Consider the following 24,048-nt stretch of genomic DNA (forward strand, 5'->3'; position numbering starts at 1 on the left):
AACAATTAAAAGTATTTCCAGAGGTATCAAGGAAAATTCTTGCTTAATTAATCAAGCAAACTATCAACATTCCACATAACAACTATGGTGCACCAATCCAAATCAATCAGTTTTACTAACACTAATTACAAAAAAAACTCACACACAAGTTCATCTATCAATTCACCAAAGATTAACAGCTCCATTTCACTCCCAACAAAGTCAACAGCTTTCAGGGATGAACCTGACCATGAAGTCAACTTCAAGTGAAAAGCCACCATGCAATCTATAGAATTGTTATTCTCATTCAATGCAGTCCTTGTCTTCATCTCTGACTCTGGAACTTTGCAGGAATGAATCATTTCATTCATTAAATCAAACAATATGTTGTGTTTCATACCAATTTCTCTTCCATTTCTGCTGCATTTGACCTCCTCTTTCTCATCCCAATCTAAAAGAGTGCTTTGAATCTCTCTTGATTCAGCTTGTTCATCCTCACAAGAAGTTTGCAGTTTTCCAATTGTCAGTTCTAGCAGAGATTGAATGAAATAAACATGATGTTAATAGCAGCATTAATTCAGAGGTATGAAAAAGAAAATGATTTTTATACCGGAAATTTCGGAGCAGAATTCAGGAAATGGTGCTTCAAATGGTGACACAGGACTTGGAGGCACCTCAGTGTGGTTGTCCTGGATTTACATGAATTAAAATTGCTAAAAACTGAGCAAATGAAAATTTTGAAAAATATTCATCTGATCATATTACTTGCCTTCACAGTACCATGATTCATGACAACTGATGGTTCAGCAAAAATAGGATTTAGAGATTTAATCACAATTCTTGAAGCTGGTTTTTTCTTACTGAAAAACCTTCTTTTGAGTGTGAGATTTTGTTTCAAGTTTGACACCTTGCCTTTGATACTGAAACCATCTTTCTTGCACTTCCTGACTTTCGGAGAATTTTGTTCAGATAATTCTTGCCTTTTATCAATGCGAAAATGGCCAGTAGTAGCTGGAGAAGAATATGACCTTACAAGGTTGACTCCTGAATTAATCTCCATTTTACATCCAAAAGAACAAGATTTTGATTCATCAATAGATCTCTTTTCTTCCCGGCTTCTCAATTTAGTTGTTGTTTTGGAGAATTCAGTCAGATGACTGACTGAATTCCGAGCATTTCCTTGATTTGCCAACACATTCTTTAGTCGATCATTTATGAGTTTTCTTGTATCAATGTTAATGAATTCTGAAGAATCCAATGCACTATCCATTTTCCTCGTCACACTTTCTTTGATTTGTTTTGCTATATGTCGAGCAATATTTGTCGTGTCATTTGAGTTCTCACAGATTCCTCTAGCGGTAGATGCGTTTCTCGTCTGCCCTTGAATTTCAAGCCTGATCCTTTCTTTCACTTCTTGAAGAAAATTCTCCATGTTACCTTTTTCTTCGATGTTCTCACTGTTAGTAACAGCTAAATATCGGTCTTTTCTGTGTCTCATCTCCTGCTCAACATTTGATCGGAAATGTTTATTAGTATGAACTTCACATTGAAATGGAACTCTTTGTTGATCATCAAACATCTTGTTCCGTGTTGAAGGACGAATTCTAGATTTCATCAGTTCATCGGGGACAGAAATTCTCTTAGATTCCCTGTATCTGACCATTTTCATCCTGTTAAGATTTTCTTGTGCTATGCTTTGGTTATCTTTGAGCAAGAGAAGGTTGCGATCTAAAGACTTCGATGCTTTCCATGCCTGAAATTCTTTCTTAAATCTCTGAAGTAACTCTTCTTGGGGATGTTCTCGATAATGTGGTTTTGTCGTTTTCATGCTATTGTTGGACTGGTCTGAATCAAGTGTGCTGTGAACAGGAGCTAATGATCTTAGTGATGTATCACGAGTCGATGAAATCAGTTTCTTGTCAAATGATACTTCTGAGAAACTAAAGTTTTTATCAGATGACAATGTGTCTATGCCCATTAAACGGGCGACAACACTCGGAGCATTTCTTCTGTTCTGCATTCTGTTCGACATGTCACTGTTTGTTGCTGACTTCTTCATTTTAGGTTGATTAGGACAATTGATAGATTTCGATGACTGCCGCTTTACCTGACAAAATTACTAATTTTCAAAGCATGGGTGATAAATACTAGTGAGCATTCTATAGCTTGACATAAAAAAAACTTTTAACTGAATCAATCAAAGAGCAGGTAGGGAAACCAAGGACTATCAGAAGAATGTAAAAATTCGAAAATCACATAGACTGTTATGATTTGATATAACTACAAAGCCACTAGACCGTTATGATGTTCGATAATCAACAAAAATTAGCATTAAAGTTTCCAATTTGATCAGTCAAGAAACTCTAACAAGACGTAGATTTTCATCACAATGAACAAGGCGTTGCTGGTTTTTGTTTGCATCACAAAAATGTTAACACATAGAATTGAATTGCTCACCGGAATATCTTCATGATGTGTATGATAAATCTGAGATGATTTGGTTGGAAATTCCAAGCTATTCCTCGGAGCTTCAAGGCCTACAATGAAGTCAGAATACCATGTGTAAATGTCCAATTGTACATGAAAAAAAAAATTCTGTAGTAATTTTCTGCAACTAAAACATTTTAATTTAAGAGACAAATGTAATGGTCAACTAGATCATTCGGTCTGGTTCTCACCGTCATTGTGTCTCTTATGTCCAAACAACTTTCTCGATGTGCTAGCTTGATTGAAGTCGAAAAATTGCAACATACCTCCAATGGATTCTGGAGCTTCTTCACCAACAATGAGATTGATTAGCCACAGTGGTTGATATCTGTGCTTGGTTGATTGAACTTTTTGACAATCAGAAAAAAAAAATGACACAATCAAAATATAGTATAAACAAAACGTAACTGACACAAATATCCATCAGCAAACTTTTACTTGATTTCAATTCACATCATGAAAAAAATAATGCCAAAATCAACTTTTTTTCTCTTTTTCCACAAACAAATAGGAAAAAATCTCAACAGGACACACACCAAAAAATTAATGTGAAGAAAAATCGATAGGTGTGGAATGCAAAATAAATCTCTATATATAACATTCAGCAAGAATAAAAAGAGGTGGCAACATTACCAAACAAAAGTTCCAACAGGATTAAAAAAAAACAAAAACAAAAACAAAAACAACGATGATAATTAATCCAACTCCATTGCTCACATTGAAATCCATAATGGAAGCTAATCAGCCACAAAAATACCAAATATCAATAGCAGTCCCATAAAAAAAAAAACAGAGAGAGATTTCAACATTACAAAACACAAGTTACTGAAAAACTCTAAATTGATAATCAAACAAAATAAACAACAATGACAAGGTCATATGCCCTTAAACATACAAAATCTTAATAACAATTCACTAAAGAAAAAGAGGGATTTTAACATTACAAAACACATGCTCCAAAAAAATAAAAACCCCCAAAATAATCATTAATCGAATTCCATTACTCACACTAAAATTCATAATCGAAGCTAATCAACCACAAATTGTGAGAAAAATGAACTCCTAAACATACCAAAATCTCAATAATGTTAAACCCTAAATTGACAATCAACCAAAGTAAATCAATAGCATTCACCCAAAAATAAGAGATCTTGCAACATTACAAAACACAAGCTCCAAAAAAAAAAAACCCTAAAAATGATAATTACCAAACTCCACTCCTCAAACTAAAATTCCCAAAACAAAAAGCTAGTCAACAACAATGGCACCATCATGAACACTTAAACATACCAAATCTCAATAAAACTAACCAAGAAAAAGAGACATTCCAAAATTACAAAACCCAAACTCCTCACAAAACCCTAAATTGACAATCAACCAAATCTAATAAAACCCACAATGTCAAGGTCATAAGCTCTTAAACACACCAAAATAAAAACCCTAAAATAATTACCAACCAAAAGCTCCATTACTCACACTAAAATCCACAATCCCAGCTAATCAACCACAATATCAACATCAAAAACATCTAAACATGCAAAAAAATCTCCAAAAAAAAAAGAAAGAAAGAAAGAAAGCCATTGGCTTACCACAAGTGGAGCAACCCAAGAGCAATCCCTGCAAAGAGATGGAGAGAAGTTATGGAGGAGAAAGGTTGTCCTCCATGGAAAAGCAATGCTTTCTGGACCCATTGATGGTGAAAAGCAAGCTTAGAAAAAGCTCCCTTGTTCTCTCCTACCATTAATTTCACCATTGTTTCTAGGGTTTCTTCTCACAAAGAATGAATTTTTAAATTTTTATTAAATTGTTTGGAATTACAGGTCAGGACAACAAGGCCGTTGGTTGGCAGTTGCTTTTTGAGCACGTGGGCCTTCCCCCATTTGGCGCCCTTTTTTTTCCCAAGCCTTTGTCTGTGTACTCAACCAACGTTTGGGGTCAACACCAACTTGGTTTTAATTATTTTATTTTATTTTATATTTAACAAATAGTCGACAAGCCCACTCTATTAAAAAAAAAAAATGAAGTGGGTTGTTCGTTTCGGGAAGGACCAGAGATCGAACTTCATGTCTTATGCAAGGTGAGGGCACGTGAGTCGGCGTTAAACCTTACTCCCCACACGTGCACGTCTCTTGGTTCTGGTGCTTGTCGCCTTTTTCAAAATAATAATAATAATAATAATAATAATAATAATAATAATAATAATAATCAAGATGTGCAAAAACGTGGAGAGCAACTGCAAGCTTGACCAGTACCTATGCCATGACCTTAGGTGAACCAGTACCTATGCCCTGACCTTAGGTGTGCTTTGAGGTTCGATTTTTAATTCTTCCCGAAATAAACACCTTATTCAAAGGACCCTGTACTAATAAGTAAAGCGGTTGTTGGTTAATATTTTTTTTTAGAGAAAATTGATAATTAGCTACATTCTCCATGTTTATGGGAAGTCAGAAATATGCATAGATATGGAGAGCAACTGCAAGCTTAACTGGTACTTATGCTTTTACCTTGTATGGGTTTTGGGGTTTTATTTTGGGTCTTTTCCGAAATAAACATCTTACGCAAGGGACTCTGCACTAATAAGCCAAATGACTTTTGGTTAATTATTTATTTTAAAGAAAATTATTAATAGCCCTCTATTTAAGGAAAGTCAGGAACATGCATAAACATGAAGTGCAGCCACAAACTTAATCAACACTTATGTTGTTACCTCTGCATGGGCTTTGGAATTCGATCTCAGGTTCTCCTTAAAATAAACACCCTATACAAAGAATCTGGTTCTACTAAACTAAGCCACTGTTGGTAAATTTTTTTATTTTAACAAAACTTACTTATGAACTCCATATATATATTCATCATAATTAATTAATTTATTTTTAATTTTTAATTTTTATTAAATTTTTATTTTTCATTTGTTTGATCTGTGCTTTTAATATTTTAATAGAATATTAAAATTACTGGAGTAAGAGTTAGACAAGGAGTATGCGTGAAAAGATAAAGAGGATAATATAGGAGTATTATTGTAATTTTAATTTAATTTGGTCTTAGATTAGCATGTCATTTGTTTTAAATTATTTATTTTTAATTTTTTTATGCCAAACCATCAATCAATTATTTTTAATATTGAAAAAATATTAAAAACACATGATGCATTGTAACTGATGTGATAGATGCACTTAAAGTAAAAAGTTTTATTTTTAAACATTTAATTTTAATTAATACTAATTAATTTAATATTTAGTCATTATAAAAGAGATTCCTTTAACCCATTATTTAAAAAATATTTTTCTCACGATGTACTCTGAAAATTTATAAAAAAAAAAATATTTTTCTTTAAAAAACTCATATATTTACCTTTTTAATTTAAAATGAATCATGCAATACCTATTCTATCAGTGCTCATATGAACAAAATTTTTAAATTCTAAAAATAGCTATTTTTTAAAAAATTAAGATGAGTGCAATTATAAAACTTATTAATGTTTTATTTAAATAATACACCTAAAATGGTCTACAATGATATTCATATACTTTGTCTTTGAATATAGTTATTAATGCCAATATTAAATAAAAATAAACATCTTAACTAAGATACTTGCACTAAATAGCATTATCATCATACATACAACATTACATTTTTCTAATTTGTTCTATTACTTCAAAAACTATATTAGAAGACCATTCTGATTTATTATCATCAACTAAATAAATTATAGCTATGAAATAGAATATTTTAATCAATCAATAATTCAATTTTATTAAAAAAATTACATTTTGTCAGTAAGCTTTTTGAAAGTATGAATTTTAACCATAAATTTAAAAATTATGGAAAATATTTTAAAACCTAATCAGACTGATTTGATTAAAGAAAAATTTTCTAAAAATTCCCTGTATATTTTCATTAGGATTAGATAGCCCCTTTGACTTTTGTTTTGAGTTTTTAGTGTTTATTTTTAAAATTTATTCCTTTTTAATCTTTTTATTCATAATAGTTTAATAGAATGCTGAAAATACCTTCACACCTACAATAAAGAAAGAGGTAAAAATAATTAATTTTAAATTAAAATTAAAAATTTTTAAAACCAGAGATGTTTTAAAGATTTAATAAATTCAAGAGATTTTTTTAAAAACCGGAGGGATGTACTATTGCTTGCTTTTCGGTTTAATTAAAAAATGTTAAGATTTGTTTTGATTTTTGAATAATAACTAAATATTTTTGAATATGATAAATACAAACCTTTTTTCGGGTGAGGTAGGCTAATATGCGGGATAATGACGCCCTGCCAAATGAGTCAAAGATGAAATATCATAAACCACATCTCCATAATAATAAACCCTTTTCTCATGCAACCCTAAAGTCGTAAAAAAAACACCCCTCACACAAGTCTAAGAGGACTTAGTAATAAATAGTACTCTACAATATGTTCGTCCTATTTACACAATATTATACAATACCAAGACCAAAAGTTTTGATCTTTAGGTTGCCCATTCACCATTTTAATAAAGATTCTACTGGGCTACCATTACACAAAGTTTAATTTGTATAGTATTAAAAATCAATAAAATATCCAAATTATTAAAAAACTAATAAATTAATGATATGTAAATAAGTAATAAAATAAGCAAATATAAATAAAATTCATACCTAAAATTACTTAGAAAAATAATTAATCAATAATAACAAAGAGAAGAGTTTTAGCTCTTTTACAGATATCTCAAAACACACGAATCAAAACCCATGTATATAAAATTCATCAAAATACATTAAAAATGTAATAAAAAAGATTAAAATTGAGGAGATAACACATTGACATTTATGTTGTTAACGCAACAATATTTTTTAATTTAAATTTTTTTTGACACAAAACAATAAGTATTTTTATTTAAGATTAATAGTCAGTAATGTGCACTGGTGTGAAAAAGCATCACGAGCTCAACAATATTATGTCTTTATCTTGAGTAGGTTTTGATCCTGGATCTCCAAAAAAATGAATTTTTTTTTACGGTAATGTATAAATATTTCATAACACAAAACAATAGTTGATTTATGATAGTTATAAAATCATGTCACGTGCATGGCACGTGGCACAAAAGGAAGAGGTTTGTTCGATTGGGCTTCGGATCGGATCGGAAGTTCTGGAAGTCGACTTCCGTCCTTTTTTTTCCCACACGAACTTAAAAACGAACTGGAATTTAACCATCAACGAATCGAAAACAAAACGAATTAAAGCGAGAAAAATCCCAAGCTCTTCTCCTCCGCGATTTGAACCAAGAACCCAAGCCCTAATGAGAAGGATCACCGTTCTTGGAGCTCAGAGGAAGGCCTAACCTCGTGGTGGCTGTGGCAGAGGAGGAGGAGTGGGGAACGGGTGGCATGGCGGCGGAGCTTGGGCAGCAGACGGTGGAGTTCTCGGCGCTCGTTCGAAGAGCGACGGAGGACTCATTTCTTGCGCTTAAGGAGCTTGTGGAGAGGTCCAAGGCGCCGGAGGAGCAGTCGGATTCTGAGAAGAAGATTGAGCTTTTGAAGTATATTGTGAAGACTCGCCAGCGGATGCTGCGTCTCCATGTGCTTGCTAAGTGGTGTCAGCAGGTCAGCGCTTTTTCTTTTTGCTGTTTTCTTTTCGAAATTTGGGTTGGAGACGATGAATCTGGTTTCCTAGGGTTTATCTGGAAAGGATTGTTTTTGCTGCTTTAGGGCTTTAGGAATGAATTAGGGTGGAGGAATCATGAGCCTGAAGCTGGTAGTCAGGCTTCTGCATTGAGGCGTAATAAATTTGGGTGTCTATGAAGAATCAAATTAGGAACTTGAAATTCTTGGGGTTTACCCGAGAAAGATTTATTCTTGTTGCTTTAGGGATTTTGGAATGGATTAGGGGAAGAGATATCAGGAGTTAGTCATGGTAATCTGGTTTTGGCATTGGGACTTTATAAATCTTTGTCCTGGAGATGGTGAATCAAGTTAAAAAGAAACTTGAGATTCTTAGGGTTTGTCCAAGAAAGGTTTTTTGTGTTTTTGTTGCTGTAGGGCTTTTGGAATTATTTAGAGGAAGAGATATTGTGTGCCATCAGGCTTCTGCAATGAGGCGGCATAATTTTTTTCAATGGAGGTAAAGAATTAGGTTAAAAACTTGTTTATCCAAGAAAGGTTCATTTTGTTGCTTTAGGGTTTCTGTAAATATTTAGAGGGAGATATCTCGTGAACCTGAAGCTCAATGGGCACAACAGCAGGAATTAATTGTAACAATGTGGCTTGTGCAGTGAGACCTATAAGTTTTGGGTGTGTATACAAAGAATCGATGTAGAAACTTGTCGTTTTGAGGTTTTAATGGGCAAAGGCTTGATCTTGTTGTTTTAGGTCTTTTGGAAAGAATTAGGTCAACAGTTATCATGAACCTGATGGTCAATGGCCATAAATCAGGAATGATTGTGGTAAAGTAAGGTTTGTACATTTATACCCATAGTTGTCGAAGGCGTAAGGCGTAAGGCGCATCTAGGGGCTAGGCGTTTGTGCCCTCCTGAGAGACACTGATAAAAAAAATTGAAAAATAGTTTATGTTATATGTTTTAATTTTTTTTTAATGTCCTAAGATTAATATCATAGAAGACATAAAAATATAAACATACAAAATAATTTTCAAATGTTCAATACAAAATGCAATAATATGATATAATGGATGCATTGAGTCATGAGTCCCAACTTGTATAATAAAATCTAGTGTCTATCATCATTATCATCACCACCAACATCATCAATTTTCTCTTCAAATTTATCATTCTCTTTATCTAAATAATCATCTCCAAAATTTTCTTCGGCATCATCACCATCTTTAAGAAATTAGGTGGGTTCTCAAACTAGCAAATGACACCTCGTCTTTCCCCTTTGATGGCCTAGAGCTGAAGGGCTGAGTTTTGTATTCTGCTTGACGGTGGTTGCCCTAATTTTAAGTGGATTTTGATTGCTTGTTTTAGTTTTATATAGGCTTTTCTTATTTTCAGTCACCAAGATGTGTGGACAATATTTAAAGTTGAAGTAAAAATAAGAAAATGTAACAAAATTGGCAAATGCTATGGGGTGTGCCTAGGCCCTCACCAAACGTCTGGCATGTAAAGGCACGCGCCTTCTTAACATCGCCCGCCTGACATGCATAAAGGTGCATGCCTTTGAGCCTTGTGTGCCTTGCGCCTTGAGCGTGCCCCTCTGACAACTATGTTTATACCAATATCATTCCCTATCTGATAGACCTCGCATTTGGCTGAATGAAGAACTCTGTAATGAGAATTTGACAGATGATTTTAATCTTATTGCTTTGAGATTCTTTGACACGTTCTGCTGGTAGTGAACTAGACATACACTATATTACTTTACTTGGAGTGGGTTGAATTTGTGTGGCTGCTTTTTCCAAACTGTGCTTCACTAGAGTATCTGAAGGTTTTATATCTTTTTGATGTGAATGTGGCGAAATACTTGCTGTATTGCGATCTTTAGTTCTGTTATATTTCTATAGAAATGGATGTGAGGGATGCTAATAAGGAGACATGGTTCACCTTTTGTTTATCTTGTTCTCCGATTTGTGTCAAAATGACATAGTTTGTACTATTTCAAGCATGTTAATACCTTGCTTTTCTCTTTAAAAGCTTGAAGGTTGTCAAAAGATGACAAGCTTGGCTGCTTGCTCAATTAGTATACCTTGTTCTTTGTGGGGCTTAGATTATGGAATTTAGGTACAGGATTGGCTGCTAACGTACATATAACTATGTGCTGTTATATTTGTTATACACACAGAGAGATTGATTCTTACCTCGACAATTTAACCCTCAAAGCTTGAACAAGAAATTTATACTGCTAGTATTTGACATGAGCTCCTTGCTTTACATATAGTTGGCTTATAATGTATTCCCTAGAGATATTGTGAACCACTAAATTGTTAGAGTTCCCTTCTCTTTGTGATTGGGGCTAGGCTACCATTTAGGTCTTTGAGCTTGGAGGATGCCCCCAACAGGCCCTCCTTCATTCCGTTTGGAAGTTCAGGGGGATGCTGTGATTTTAACTAGTGATATCTGTAGTCCTGATCCATGTAATGTTCTAAATTATAAATTCTGATTTCTACAGGTTCCGTTGGTTCAATACTGCCAACAGCTCTCATCAACTCTTTCCAGCCATGATACATGTTTTGTCCAGACGGCTGATTCACTATTCTATATGCATGAAGGCCTCCAGCAAGCTCGTGCTCCAGTGTTTGATGTTCCTTCTGCACTTGAGGTTCTTCTTACAGGGAATTATTGGCGGTTACCAAAATGTATAGAAGATTTGGGAATGCAGAGCGTACTTGCTGAGGATCAGCAGGGGCCCACTCTGCAGAAGTTGAATGCTCTTCTGCGATCAAAACTTCTTGAAGTTTCAATCCCTAAAGAAATTTCTGAAATTTCAGTGTCTGATGGTACTGCTGTTATTCGCGTGGATGGGGAGTTCAAGGTGATCCTTTCTTTGGGTTATCGTGGCCACTTATCTCTTTGGAGGATACTGCATTTAGAATTGCTTGTTGGTGAGAAAAAAGGGCCTGTTAAACTTGAAGAAACACGGCGTTATGCACTTGGGGATGATCTGGAGCGTAGAATGGCTGCGAGTGACAATCCTTTCATGATTTTGTATACCATTCTTCATGAGTTTTGTGTTGCCCTTGTTATGGACACTGTCATTCGGCAGGTCCAGGTTCTACGCCAGGGCAGGTGGAAAGATGCGATACGCTTTGAACTTATTTCTGATGGTTCTTCTGGACAAGGGGGAAATTCTAATGTTATGCAATTATCTCAAGATGGTGAAGTTGATTCTTCTACTCTAAAAACCCCTGGGTTGAAGATCTTTTACTGGTTAGATTCTGAGAAGAATGTCGCAGGATCTGATTTGACTTCATCTCCATTTATCAAAATTGAACCAGGGAAAGATCTGCAGATAAAGTGTCTGCACGGTTCCTTTGTTATAGACCCATACACAGACAAAGAGGCTGAATTTTCACTTGATCAAAGTTTCATTGACATAGAAAAGCTCTTGCTAAGAGCTATATCTTGCAACAGACATACTCGGCTCCTGGAAGTTCAGAGAGAGTTGAGCAAAAATGTTCAAATTTGCCAGACATCTGGTGATGTTGTTCTGAAGCGTGGAGGCGAATTTGATGTTGGCTTCTGGAAGGTTGGTTTTTTGTCAAAGATTTTAGAAATCCCAATTATTTGCCTTCACCTATGCTTTTGATTTTTTTCACATGTCAATGATTTATATTTCAGTCAGTAAGGTAGAAAGCAGTGTTGAAAATTTTATCTTTAGGTGCATTTGCAGATCTACTAATTTCAGTGATTTTCTGATATAAGTAAAAGAGGAAATGCTTAACGAAAACTGGAGCGTAGAATATATCGATTGAAGTAGATGATATTAGCAATAGTATGCCATTATATGTATAATTTCACAATTGCTCAGATTATGAGATTGTTGCTACATATCTATCATGGCTTCATTGACTTGTAATGTTGGTATTGACTTAAAGGATTGTTAAGATTGTCACCCATGTGAAACATTTGGAGGTAAAAATTTTGGCCCATGGTCAAATTGTTAGATCATGGATGAGTAAGTGATTTTTACCCAAAATTTCTGTATAGCTTGTCTACTGCTGTTTTACCGTGTTGTTGATAGACCCTTCTTTGCTGGTTGCCTTCCTTTATAGATTGTTTTTTGGCTGATGTTCCGTTGCTACCTTGTGTCCTATGTATTGTTATCACTAAGTGAGGTTTTATTTTTTTTTATTATTATTTTTATTTTAAAAATCTGTTCTGCAGTAATGCTGTGGGTATGAACATTAGTCACCATTAATTTTTACTTTAGTTTTTGCCTTTATTTTTCTCCGCTTTCCTTTTTGTGGCAAAAAGACTATGCAAGTTTTCTAATTATAATATTATTTGTCGGATAAGGTCCATCATAGGTCGTGATAGTGTTGTTAGACACAAGTTTGAGTCTTTAATCATTGAGAGAGTGAATCTTTGTTGGATTCTAATCCATTCTATTTATGTGAATAGCCAATAAAATTCTAGAAAGTGGGATAGATTTAAAAACTCATTTCTTAGCAATATAGATGTGTAAAGATTCAAGAATTCATGTAGACACGTGAGTCAAATAGAGAGTTAGAGATCATTGTAGTAAAATTGGGATAAATATTTACATCTTATTAAAATTTAAATTAAAGTCAAATAAAATTCTTAAAATCATGACAATTAGTGAGAATCATTATTAAAAAGATTGGAAAGATAAGAATCAATTTATAAGGATTAGCAGAAGATGAAGACCACGGAGTTTAAAAGAGGGAAAAAAAGATAAGGCAATTCTTATATTAAAAGATTGAGATTGAAAATCTAAAACAAAAATTAAGATGGTGTGGGGTTGGTGAAACCAGGACCCTCTAATCTTAGATTAGTCAATATAAAGTTGGGTCATACGGAGAAAATGTGATTTGAACATGTTGTCAGTGATTTCCAAATTTTCCTAGATTCACCATATGGGTAACACTGCAATCAAGATCCCTTTAAAACTCTGTTTATTAGAACTTGAGAACCATTTCTAATGAAAAAGATCTAAAATTCTAAAAATTACTAAGCATACGACATAAGATACTCAGGTCATTGTTCAAAAAGTTAAAAAGAATTATTATAGTACTTTCAAGCATAAAGAATTATTATGACACTTTCAAGCATAGAGAGTTACATGCTCCAAAGCAATAACTCTAATGGTGATTACTGGTTAATACTCAAGACAACATATAACAAATTTTGTTTATTTAAGAAAAATTATATGTATGAAAATGAAAACTAATTTAGCTTACAGAGCATGATTTGTTTGATATGGCACTGCTATAGCATTATCAAGTTTACATGGCCCTTTTTCACTTGTTTGTTGCTTTCAGTGGATTAGTCAAATAGATCAATAGATTGGTGGTCCATATCATATTTTCCTTCCCTAGTTTGGTTAACTTAGTTTTCTCCCAATCCGCATCGACATCTTCTGTATTTTAGATGGAATTGTGGATCATACTGGATATTGCTGATCTTGATTTTGTCATCTTGATTTTGATTGTGACAGTGCCTGTTTGTATGTTTCTAATGCTAGATTGTTTCTGCGTCTCTTAGATGCTGTTATTTAATAATTTTTTTTTTCCTGCGGTTAAGTTGAAATGTATGCCCTTTATGAGGATTGTGTCTGGTAAAAATAATTGTGTCGTATGCTTAATATGGAGGTGCTTGTATAGACTTTGGCTCCATTTTTATTTTATAGTCAGATTTTCAAACTTCAATGGAGGATTACTGTCCATTGAATAAGTGAATTCACCCTTATCATTGTTTACGTAATGTATCTTGAAATGCCTTTGTTTATGTTGGCCATCTATTTGCAGAAGGATGCTAAACCTCCTGATGAGTTTTATTGTGGAGATGAAGTATTGCGGGTGCGAGCTTATGGTGCACTATATATTACGCTTGGAATAAATATCAGGTTGCTATTCTCACCTAAGAAATCACAGCTATTTTGCATGATCTTCTTTTCAAGTATGGTAGAGTTTCATGGAGAAGTGGGACAGTAAATGACATTTGTTGTTCTTTTTCTTGAAATTATATATTAAAGTGATAGGCTGTTCCTTTTGCTGGTTCTCTGAAATTCAAGCCTTTTGATAGTTTATCCCTGCAATATGTTTATTTTTGTAACTTTACATTAGTTTCACTCACTCCTCAAAATTTACCTCCAAATGATTTTAACTAACTAAACCTTAACCCCAGTATTCTACCCTCCAACCAAACTCCTTATGAGATAGTTGTACCCAAAATTAAACTGTTTAGTTTACTAGTCTCAAACTGTTTGTTTTTGGTCTCATATAAAATTCTGTAATACTTCCAAAAATCATCTTCATTTTTTTCTTGTAACGGTTCCTTGTCTTGATCTTATGTCAAGTTTATGATCATATGGTTTTGAATTTTGATTCACATTCTATACCTGTGCAGTTTTTGGTCAGTTCAGTAACCATTTAAATGGCTGCATTTGCACTCAAACGTTACATTTTAGCATACATATTGTGTCAATAATTAACAATTCTTTTTAAGGGTTTTGTGTAGTTGCGGTGTTCAGTAAATATTAAGCCTCAGTATCAGTGTTTGTTGTTGTATTGTTGTAACTTAAGAATCAAGAAAGCAGTTGCATTTGGACAGTATTGAACTTATACCTTGTGTCTTTAGTGTCATTGAGCAACATTCAGTGGCCATATACTCTAGATACCCTATCTACCTTGCTCTATGTTTACCTTTGGTAACTAAATTTGTTTAGCAATTGGATGCCTGTCTCTCAATAGAACATTACAAGTCACTAATCATATTACATATGCCGCATATTAAGAAATTTTGTTGTACATGTTCTCTTTGATTTTGTTCATTAATGTGAAATTCCTAGCCTTGGTCCATGATGATGATTAGAATTCTTGAGTTAAACTCTATGTTTTGTTGGTAATAACTGGTAATTGTTACTCTTGTAAATTTATACTCTTACGAGGATTTTTCCATTTTCATCTTGTCTTTGATCACTCACCATTTCTGAGGAAACCTTTCCTAACACTGGTTAATTCAATCAATTTAATTTTATCTCACTAGAGCGAACTTCTCCTTATGATTTCCATGGAGGCGTACATAAAATTTTACCTTAACTGCTGGTTTGATTGTTTTCATCTAATCTCAGAATTCCTTGTTCCAGACAACTTTTATTTTCTTGGGAGGAGCTTGGTGACTGTTGCTTAACTGAACACTTGACCATGTGATTCTTTTTTATTTCATAATATCTTTAATACCCATCGGATTTTATCTGTTTTTTTAATGAAGTATACAGTTGTCATACATTAAATTAGTGTGCCCTCACCGGTTGGTGAATTCTAGTATTCTCATTATTCCTGCAGCTTCTACTTAGCTCTGTTTTTGGTCAACACTTCAACTAATATTAGTTCCAATTTGGCTATATTATCCAATTTTCAATAATATTTATGCATTTCTAAGCTTTGAATGGTTGACTCCAAGTCTGCAACACTTCTACAAAATACATTCTTCAGAACATGATTGCACTTATTTGGCCTTTTTACTTTTTAGACCTCCTACCCTTTCATTATTACTATTCTTATTATAAATGACAGGAATGGTCGTTTCCTTCTTCAATCTCCTAAAAATAATCTCGAACCATCCATGCTACGAGATTGCGAGGAAGCTCTAAGCCAGGGTAGCATGACTGCCGCTGAAGTATTTACAAGCATGAGAGGCAAAAGTATCTTGCACCTTTTTGCATCAACTGGCAAGTTCTTGGGTCTTAAGGTAAAGCACCTGTCATTTTTCCTCTAGTTTATTCAAGTTTAACATTGATACCAGGCACATAGCATTTAGTCTGATTCATACATATAAATTTTCACACATAAGTGAATTTTTACTAGGCCATGTACATGACATAGGAGTGCACTAAGCAACCTTTTGGTAAAGGATTCTCTTTTTTTAAGCCAGAAATGTTTGTTTTTTGATAAGTTGAGCACACCTTTGGGTCCAAAAATTCATGTTTGGATTCACTTATGGATGAAACCTGAAAGAAGAAGAAGAAGTGCATAAGTTAAGCACTTGAAAAAAGTACCATAAGTTAAGCACTTTTTTCTGAGTGAGTCCAAATGGACCTAAAATCAGCTGAAATAGAGCAAGAGTAATCTTCCATCCTACAGAGCCTCCTAATTTCTTTAAGGTAGTCTTTATATTATCTTGTGCCACATCAGCTAGACATAGTGGAGGTGTTAGAGTGATCATGGCTGCAGTTATTTTCAATCATATAAATGGCATCCTTTTGCCTATGAATCACACATGTATGAAGTGCAGCTATAAATTTAAGTATGAAGCAACATCAAATTGGATTTTACTTAGAGTATGCTCCAGAAATAGGAAGTATATATAAGTATATATTACATGCTTGAAAATGTCCACCACACAGACTGTCAGACAGTAGCACACTAGAGTGGAAACTTCATGATAACCAGAGAATAGATGTCTAGGGTCTTTACATGTGAGTTACAAAAGATGCTATTGGGGTTGACATGGATATGTGGGCACACCAACGCAAAATCATATTGTTGTGGATCATTTATGTTGTGTGGGGCATTTGGTGGGCATTTGTAGGCATAGCAGAGTGCCTGAAAGAGAGCTAGTGATGCACAATAAAGCTCGGGATGACACTATTCCTGGGACACTAATTCTTTGATTAAAAAAAAAATACTGAACAGTTGTATGTCTTCCAGAGGCAAAAAGTAGAAACTGCAGGTTTAAAAGATTCTGAGAATTATGCTTTAAGGAACATACTTTAATTGGCAAATGAGTTGAGTTTGAGTTATACATTTTGATATCTCTTTATTTTTTTTGGTTGAAAATTTTTCTTTTTACCTCCAAAAGATATTGACAGATTAATTGAAAACCTTTGCCTTTCCTTCTTATGTTTTATGCCTTAAAATTCCCTTTTTAGGTTAAGTTAAAGATCAGGCTCTTCTTTGGATCTTTTTCTATTATGATGTTCTTAACCTTTGACATTGTAATTGTTGGGACGTAGTGGCTCAGGTCCATAGTCCCACATCGCCTGTGAGACCAATTCTCTCTAGCTTCATATACCCTTACCAAACCTTCCCCATAACTGCAGTTATGGAGAAGTTAGGGTGGTGGGTCCCTATGTAACATGGTATCAGAGCTGGGTCCCACGTCGATGCCGGGCTGTGCCTTGGATGAGCTAGGATCTTGGGTCCCACATCCCGTGGGCCCGGGGGGTGCTGGGACGAGGTGGCTCAGTCCATAGTCCCCACATCGCCGTGAGATCAATTCTCTCAGCTTCATATACCCTTACCAAACCTTCCCCATAACTGCAGTTATGGAGAAGTTAGGGTGGTGGGTCCCTATGTAACAGTAATGAAGCTTGTGTGCTTAATGAAAATGTTGACTTTTTGCAGGTTTATGAGCAATGCTTGAGTACAATGAAGATACCTAAGTCCATATTGCATGGCCCTGATTTTTTACTAATGGGCTTCCCGCAGTGTGGGAATTCCTATTATTTATTGATGCAACTTGATAAGGACTTTAAACCACTATTTAAGATGCTTGAGACCCAACCTGATCCTGAAGGGCATTCCCATTCCATTGGTGATGCCATTCATGTTATCCGTTGTAGTATAATTGACATTGCTCAGATGCCAATGGCCGAAGATGAGATGAATCTGAGTCTGCTCAACTGGGATAAACTAACGTCCATCCCAAACCTAAGTTCCAATCAACATTCAGATCATGTTCTTTCGAAGTTGGGTCTTGATCCTGTCCTGCAGCTTACTGGGTGTTCACCATCAAGCTTCTCATCTCTGGTTGATGAGGTTTTTGAGTTTGAAAAAGGTCCATCAGGAACTTTCCCTATTCAGAACCATATTCCAGCATTGCCTGCAGCTCCTTTACCTCAGTTTAACTCTCTTCCACCTAATAATCACACAATTAAGGCTGGAATTAGCTCCACCAAGTGGGAAGGCGGATTGCAAACTACTCAAATTATTAGCAGTGGCAAGGTTTCTGCTGGTGTTTCTGGTTCAAATAGTGCATTATATACATCCAGCAGTATAAAAAGTTTACTCAGCAATAGTCCAAATTTGCTTCCTACTTCAAGTCCGGCACGGAATTCACCAATTCAGAGATTATCAATGCCAAAACCTGATCAAGATCCAAGCTCTCATAAGTCTCCCCACCCATCTGAACTTGGTCCATGTCCTGCCAATGAAGAAGGCCAGTCAAACTTGATGCTTGAATGCCCCAAAGAAATTGGTGTTATGACTGCAAGTAGACAGTCTAGATTACTGTCTCCACTCCTAACAACTGGTGTTCAAAGTTCTGCTCTTGTAACATTGCCAAGTGCCAAAGCAATTACTGGCCCAAGGAGCTCTTTGACTGATGATTCACTTGGAACAATCAGAAATGCTGGATCAAACTCATTGTCTACGACTCCCCTATGTAAGAGCCATGATTCAGAAAACTGAATTATTTATTTTATTTTTTTATGATCTCTTTTGTCTCATCGGTATCTAATATTACATACATTTGACTTGATGATACAATTGTTGCAGGCCAAACAGCCCTGTCTGATTCTTATTCTTCCAGCCACACTTTCTCCAGAAACGAGCGAACTTCAAGGAAGAGATCTCTCTCAGATGTTCTGAAGATGATTCCATCAGTTCAAAGTCTAGAAGGTCGTACTGATATGCGAAAGAGAAGGAAAATTGTTGATTCATCTGGTTCCCGTCAGGGTGATGTGCAATCATTTTCTTCAGTTTTGAGTGCCAAACATGATGAATATGTCTATGGAAATCTTCTTTCTGAAGCAAATCGTGGCGCGGTTCTCTCAAATATTTATGTTTCAGCTCTTCTTCACGTAATAAGGCACTGTTCACTATGTATTAAGCATGCTCGACTAACCAGCCAGATGGATGCTCTGGACATTCCATATGTTGAGGAAGTAGGTCTGCGGACTCCCTCTTCTAACTTGTGGTTCAGATTGCCTTTTGCCATGGATTATTCATGGCAAAATATATGCTTACGACTTGGTAAACCTGGAAGTATGTGCTGGGATGTCAAAATCAATGATAAACATTTCAGGGAGTTATGGGAACTACAGAAGGGAAGTACCACCACTCCATGGGGTTCTTGTGTTCGTATTGCCAATGCATCTGATGTGGACTCCCATATTCGTTATGATCCAGAAGGTGTTGTGTTGAGTTATAAAACAGTTGAAGCTAATAGTATTGAAAAACTAGTGTCCGATTTGCGTAGGCTTTCTAATGCACGTTTGTTTGCATGTGGCATGCGGAAGTTACTTGGTGTGAGGTCTGATGATAAGCTTGACGATAGCAACAATAGCTCTGACAATAAGTTGCAAATTGTTGTAAAAAGTGAGGTAGTATCTGAACAAGTTAAAAGGACTTTCAAGATTGAAGCAGTTGGTCTTATGAGTTTGTGGTTTACTTATGGCACAATGCCTGTGACTGCTCACTTTGTTGTTGAATGGGAGTCTGGTAAGGAGGGGTGTACAATTCATGTTTCTCCTGACCAACTTTGGCCTCATACCAAGGTTTGTTTTAGTTTATACAAACAATTATGTTTACTAGAAAATACTTTTATGTTACAATTGTTACATTTTGAGGTGTTGTTGGACTTGATGCTCCTCAAACTACCAGATGCATACATTCAGATATTTTTCTATTTACCACATTAATTTATTTATAAATCATTCTCTTGTCTTATTTTTTTTTTTTTAAATTCAAATTTTGTTTAGATCTTACACTAATTATCGGTGAGTTCTATTTCTGCTGACTTTTTATTGATTTGGGTTTCATTATGGGGGAGTAATTAATTGGTAACTTGCTTGCGGTCTTGGTAATCCACAGGCTTTTTCAAAAGTTTTGATAAATGTACTTGAGTGGGATATTTTGGCTGATACCTACCTTGAAACATTAATTTGCTAATGACATGACTGAAATGCATGGTTGGAGCTGATTAAATTGCTTTTATTGATAGGTACATTGTGTTGAATATCTGTTGTTCCTGTTTATTTCATGAAAACATTTACAAAACTAATTTCAGTTGTTTTCTAATTTTATTTTCTAGGTTGGTGAGGTTTAGACAACATAGATTATAGGTGGAAAGTTTATAAAACTGTGTTAATTAATCATAAACCTGCATCAGATAGAGGAAGGATTAAGGTTGAATTACATTTGATGAAAAACAAGGGTGTAGGAAACTTTGTTAAGAGTTGTATTGAAATGAAATGTAGAAAATTTTTAGTCTGAACAAGGAGAGAGCGAGACAATCGAAGTGAGGACTTGGAATTTGGGCTGGTTCATATTGCCATTTTTTTTTCCTATCTAGAGTTGTATTTTTTTAATATGCTCTTTTGCCTAACAGACCGACCTATCATCTTGTAGTTGTGCTCTAAAGTTCTATATTAGTATGTAACTGACCCTATCTCATACAGTTTTTGGAGGATTTCATTAATGGAGCTGAAGTAGCATCTTTCTTGGATTGTATCCGGCTTACAGCAGGGCCTCTGCTTGCTCTTAATCATGCAATACGTCCTGCACGGATGCCTGGTCCTGTAAATCCTGGGCCTACACCTGGTCTTAAGCAGAATACCCAAGGAGGGTTGCCAAGTGCCTCATCATCAGTTACTACCCAACCTTCTGCTTCTATGGCAACTGCTGTTGTTCCTCCACTCGGCAATCAGAATCTTCATGCTTCCACGATGTTATCTGCAGCTGGGCGAGGTGGGCCAGGAATTGTTCCGAGCTCATTATTGCCCATTGATGTTTCTGTTGTTCTACGGGGCCCATATTGGATACGCATCATATACCGAAAGAAGTTTGCAGTGGATATGCGTTGTTTTGCTGGAGATCAGGTTTGGCTGCAGCCTGCAACACCCCCCAAGGGGGGTCCTTCAGCTGGGGGATCATTGCCTTGTCCACAGTTTCGGCCTTTCATCATGGAGCATGTTGCCCAAGGGTTGAATGCTCTAGAGCCCAATTTCTCTGCTGGGGCACATACAGGTGGACATCTACCTGCAGGCAATGCTAATCCAAGTTCGACCACACAAAATCTACCACAAAACAGCAATCGCAGTATGACAAATGCTGGGCCAATGACTAGACCAACTTCAGGTGCTGGGGGTCAGGTAACTAATGGGTTGAGCCGAATCAGCAATGCCATGTTGGCATCATCAGGGATTTCTACAGGACTTTCGGGGGTGCCCTTGCGTATACCTCCGGGTGCAGGTGTTCCTGTGCATGTAAGAGGGGAGCTAAATACAGCTTTCATTGGGCTAGGCGATGATGGGGGTTATGGTGGTGGATGGGTACCCCTTGCTGCTCTTAAAAAGGTTTTACGGGGCATACTGAAATACCTTGGAGTGTTGTGGCTATTTGCTCAATTGCCAGATCTTCTGAAAGAAATCCTTGGTTCAATACTCAAGGAGAATGAAGGGGCTTTACTAAATTTGGATCAAGAGCAGCCAGCATTGCGCTTTTTTGTGGGGTAATCCCTGTACTTTTATTGATATATGTTTTTTTGCTGATTTTTTCTTAATGCCAGTGTTAAGCTTTTTTCGGTCTTTTAGTAACAGTTTACCCTTCATTTGAATTTCATATTATTAGCATGCTGTGTTTGTGTTTTGTTCCCAAAAGATAGGTTATAATATGTTGCACCTATGAGCATCACTTTGTGTGTGAGTTACATTTTGTATTCATACAGCAATGTGGTTCATGTACATTTCCAGACTCACGAGATTAAGTCACTTTCATTTCATATGCTCATCAAAAGATGTATTGCAAATCATGTTGTGTTCCTCAATCCTTGAAATCCAATCATAATCTAAACAATGTGTTTCAGCAGATGTTTGATCTTGAATTGTACAAGCTGTGTCAAGATTAAACATAAGACCCATGTCTTAAATCTGGGGTCCCAGTCCCTATTAACTTAGTCTGTAAACTAAAGTAGAATTTTCTTGTCTAGTGCAGCCATCTTGTTAGTAGATCTCTGAGTTCTTCAGCCATCACTAGACAACATAGCAAAACTTTCTTAGCATGATAGAGACCAAATTCAGTAACTGGTTTAGGTCTGATGAAGTACCTTGGGCTGATAGGATATGTTTTAACTAGGATATAATCTAAGCTAAAATTTCCTTAGTCAGTTACCGAACATGGCTATTTTGCCACCAATTCTGACACTACCTCATCAGTCGCCTGACTTCCTAACAATTGTAGATTTTATCCAAGATGCTATTTGTTGGAAACCTGATTATCCATGCTAGTTCTTTACCACTTTCTTCACGCGGAGATGTTATTCTTTTGAATTTTCTATTTTTCAGGGGGTATGTTTTTGCCGTAAGTGTTCACAGGGTCCAGCTTCTATTGCAAGTCTTGAGTGTGAAGCGCTTCCACCATCAGCAGCAGCAGCAACAGCAGACTCAATCAAACACTCAGGAGGAACTGACTCAAACTGAAATTACTGAGATCTGTGAATACTTCAGCAGGCGGGTAGCTTCTGAGCCTTACGATGCTTCTAGGGTTGCATCATTTATCACCCTTCTCACCTTACCTATCTCAGTTCTTCGAGAGTTTTTAAAACTGATAGCTTGGAAAAAAGGTTTGCCACAAGCACATGCTGGTGATATAGCTCCCGCCCAAAGGGCTCGAATTGAGTTGTGCTTGGAGAATCACTCAGGATCCATTTCCGGTGATAATTCATCTTCGACAAAAAGTAATATCCATCATGATCGAGCACATAATTCGGTTGATTTCGCTCTCACCTTTGTACTTGATCCAGCGCACATACCTCACATCAATGCTGCTGGTGGAGCTGCATGGCTACCATACTGTGTTTCAGTTAGACTTAAATATTCATTTGGTGAAAATACTCATATTTCTCTTCTTGGAGTGGAGGGAAGTCATGGTGGCCGATCTTGCTGGTCCCGTTTGGAAGATTGGGAAAAATGCAAGCATAGAGTCCAGAGATCTGTGGAATTTACGAACGGGAATTCTGCTGCTGATATCACTAGTCAGGGGAGGTTGAGATTGGTTGCCGAAAATTTACAAAGATCATTGCAAATATCATTGCAGCAGCTCCGAGATGGTGCTCTTTCTTCTAGCTCAACTGCAACTTGATCGGTTTCTCCCGATAAGAAGAGATTTTGAATCGACAACAAGTGCTGACGTTCAACGTGTTCGTTCAAGACGCAAAACCTAATTTAAGGTTCAATTCATTATAATGGAATACCATGACAGCTCCTTGACATTCAATACCACTGTTCACAATTAACTGATCAAGCTTCTGGTTGACTTTCGGTCTGTTGTGTCGGCGAGAGGCTGTTCAGTGTAATAATCTGGTAACAAAGATTATGGGAATGAGATAAGATGGTGTAAATACGATAGATGGAAACGGTCGGCAATGATGAACAAGTTCCTGCCATAGATTTATTTAGTCCATTATCAGGACACTGTTCGGTGTAATACGAAAGACGGGGAATGGTGTTCCGGCTTTTTGCTTTGATTAAGTATCGGCTATGCATTTGTAACTTATGCAAATGAAGAATGTTCGAAGCTTTTATGCCGAAAGTAGCTAATGGTTATACCAGGAAAAACAAATTCAGTGTAACATAGAACTTAACCAATGTTGTTTGACATTGTGCTTTTTTATTCTTGTTTATGTTCTTCTGGAGAACTAAGTTATGTGATGAATGCTATTTGTTGTAGAACTAGATGTCATTGTTGTGTTTGCTGGAGATTGCTTCTTAGTGTGACAGAAAAAATAGAAACAGATGAATAAAATAAGTTCACTTCCTTTTTATCTTTTGGATGCACTAATCAGATATTTTTTGAATTTTTTTAATATAGATTTTTTTCGTTCATTCGTTTTTACTTGTCAGATTTGGGAGTTTTTCTTTGTTTTTTTTATTTATCACATTAAATATTTTGTATAGCATTAA

General features: G+C 35.7%; 2 protein-coding genes across 2 annotated transcripts; one reads left to right on the forward strand and one right to left on the reverse strand.

Moving 5' to 3' along the window:
* Positions 1 to 115: 115 nt before the first annotated feature.
* LOC120271283 lies at positions 116 to 4,211 on the reverse strand. The gene is made up of 6 exons (XM_039278107.1): positions 4,056 to 4,211; positions 2,658 to 2,813; positions 2,437 to 2,516; positions 749 to 2,086; positions 590 to 668; positions 116 to 508 (listed from the first exon to the last, which is right to left on the reverse strand). Exons 2-6 carry the CDS (start codon positions 2,728 to 2,730, stop codon positions 126 to 128), a joined length of 1,953 nt encoding a protein of 650 aa, XP_039134041.1. The 5' UTR covers positions 2,731 to 2,813; positions 4,056 to 4,211; the 3' UTR covers positions 116 to 125.
* Positions 4,212 to 7,693: 3,482 nt separating this feature from the next.
* Positions 7,694 to 23,909, forward strand: LOC120276963 (mediator of RNA polymerase II transcription subunit 14). Its single transcript, XM_039283708.1, has 8 exons — positions 7,694 to 8,052; positions 10,573 to 11,649; positions 13,892 to 13,989; positions 15,662 to 15,836; positions 17,492 to 18,530; positions 18,644 to 19,644; positions 20,548 to 21,599; positions 22,432 to 23,909. Exons 1-8 carry the CDS (start codon positions 7,837 to 7,839, stop codon positions 23,225 to 23,227), a joined length of 5,454 nt encoding a protein of 1,817 aa, XP_039139642.1. The 5' UTR covers positions 7,694 to 7,836; the 3' UTR covers positions 23,228 to 23,909.
* Positions 23,910 to 24,048: the final 139 nt, after the last annotated feature.

The sequence above is a fragment of the Dioscorea cayenensis genome, chromosome 2, assembly GCF_009730915.1.
Source record: "Dioscorea cayenensis subsp. rotundata cultivar TDr96_F1 chromosome 2, TDr96_F1_v2_PseudoChromosome.rev07_lg8_w22 25.fasta, whole genome shotgun sequence".
Taxonomy (NCBI): Eukaryota; Viridiplantae; Streptophyta; class Magnoliopsida; order Dioscoreales; family Dioscoreaceae; genus Dioscorea; species Dioscorea cayenensis.

Bases quoted from the DNA above. Each gene is read 5' to 3' on its own strand.
- LOC120276963 (XM_039283708.1), top strand. From the start codon at position 7,837: ATGGCGGCGGAGCTTGGGCAGCAGACGGTGGAGTTCTCGGCGCTCGTT. The intron at 11,650-13,891 runs GTTGGTTTTTTG...ATCTATTTGCAG, and splicing joins TTGATGTTGGCTTCTGGAAG to AAGGATGCTAAACCTCCTGA. The intron at 15,837-17,491 runs GTAAAGCACCTG...GACTTTTTGCAG, and splicing joins GCAAGTTCTTGGGTCTTAAG to GTTTATGAGCAATGCTTGAG.
- LOC120271283 (XM_039278107.1), bottom strand. From the start codon at position 2,730: ATGTTGCAATTTTTCGACTTCAATCAAGCTAGCACATCGAGAAAGTTG. The intron at 2,517-2,657 runs GTGAGAACCAGA...ACTTCATTGTAG, and splicing joins ACATAAGAGACACAATGACG to GCCTTGAAGCTCCGAGGAAT. The intron at 2,087-2,436 runs GTGAGCAATTCA...TAATTTTGTCAG, and splicing joins CACATCATGAAGATATTCCG to GTAAAGCGGCAGTCATCGAA.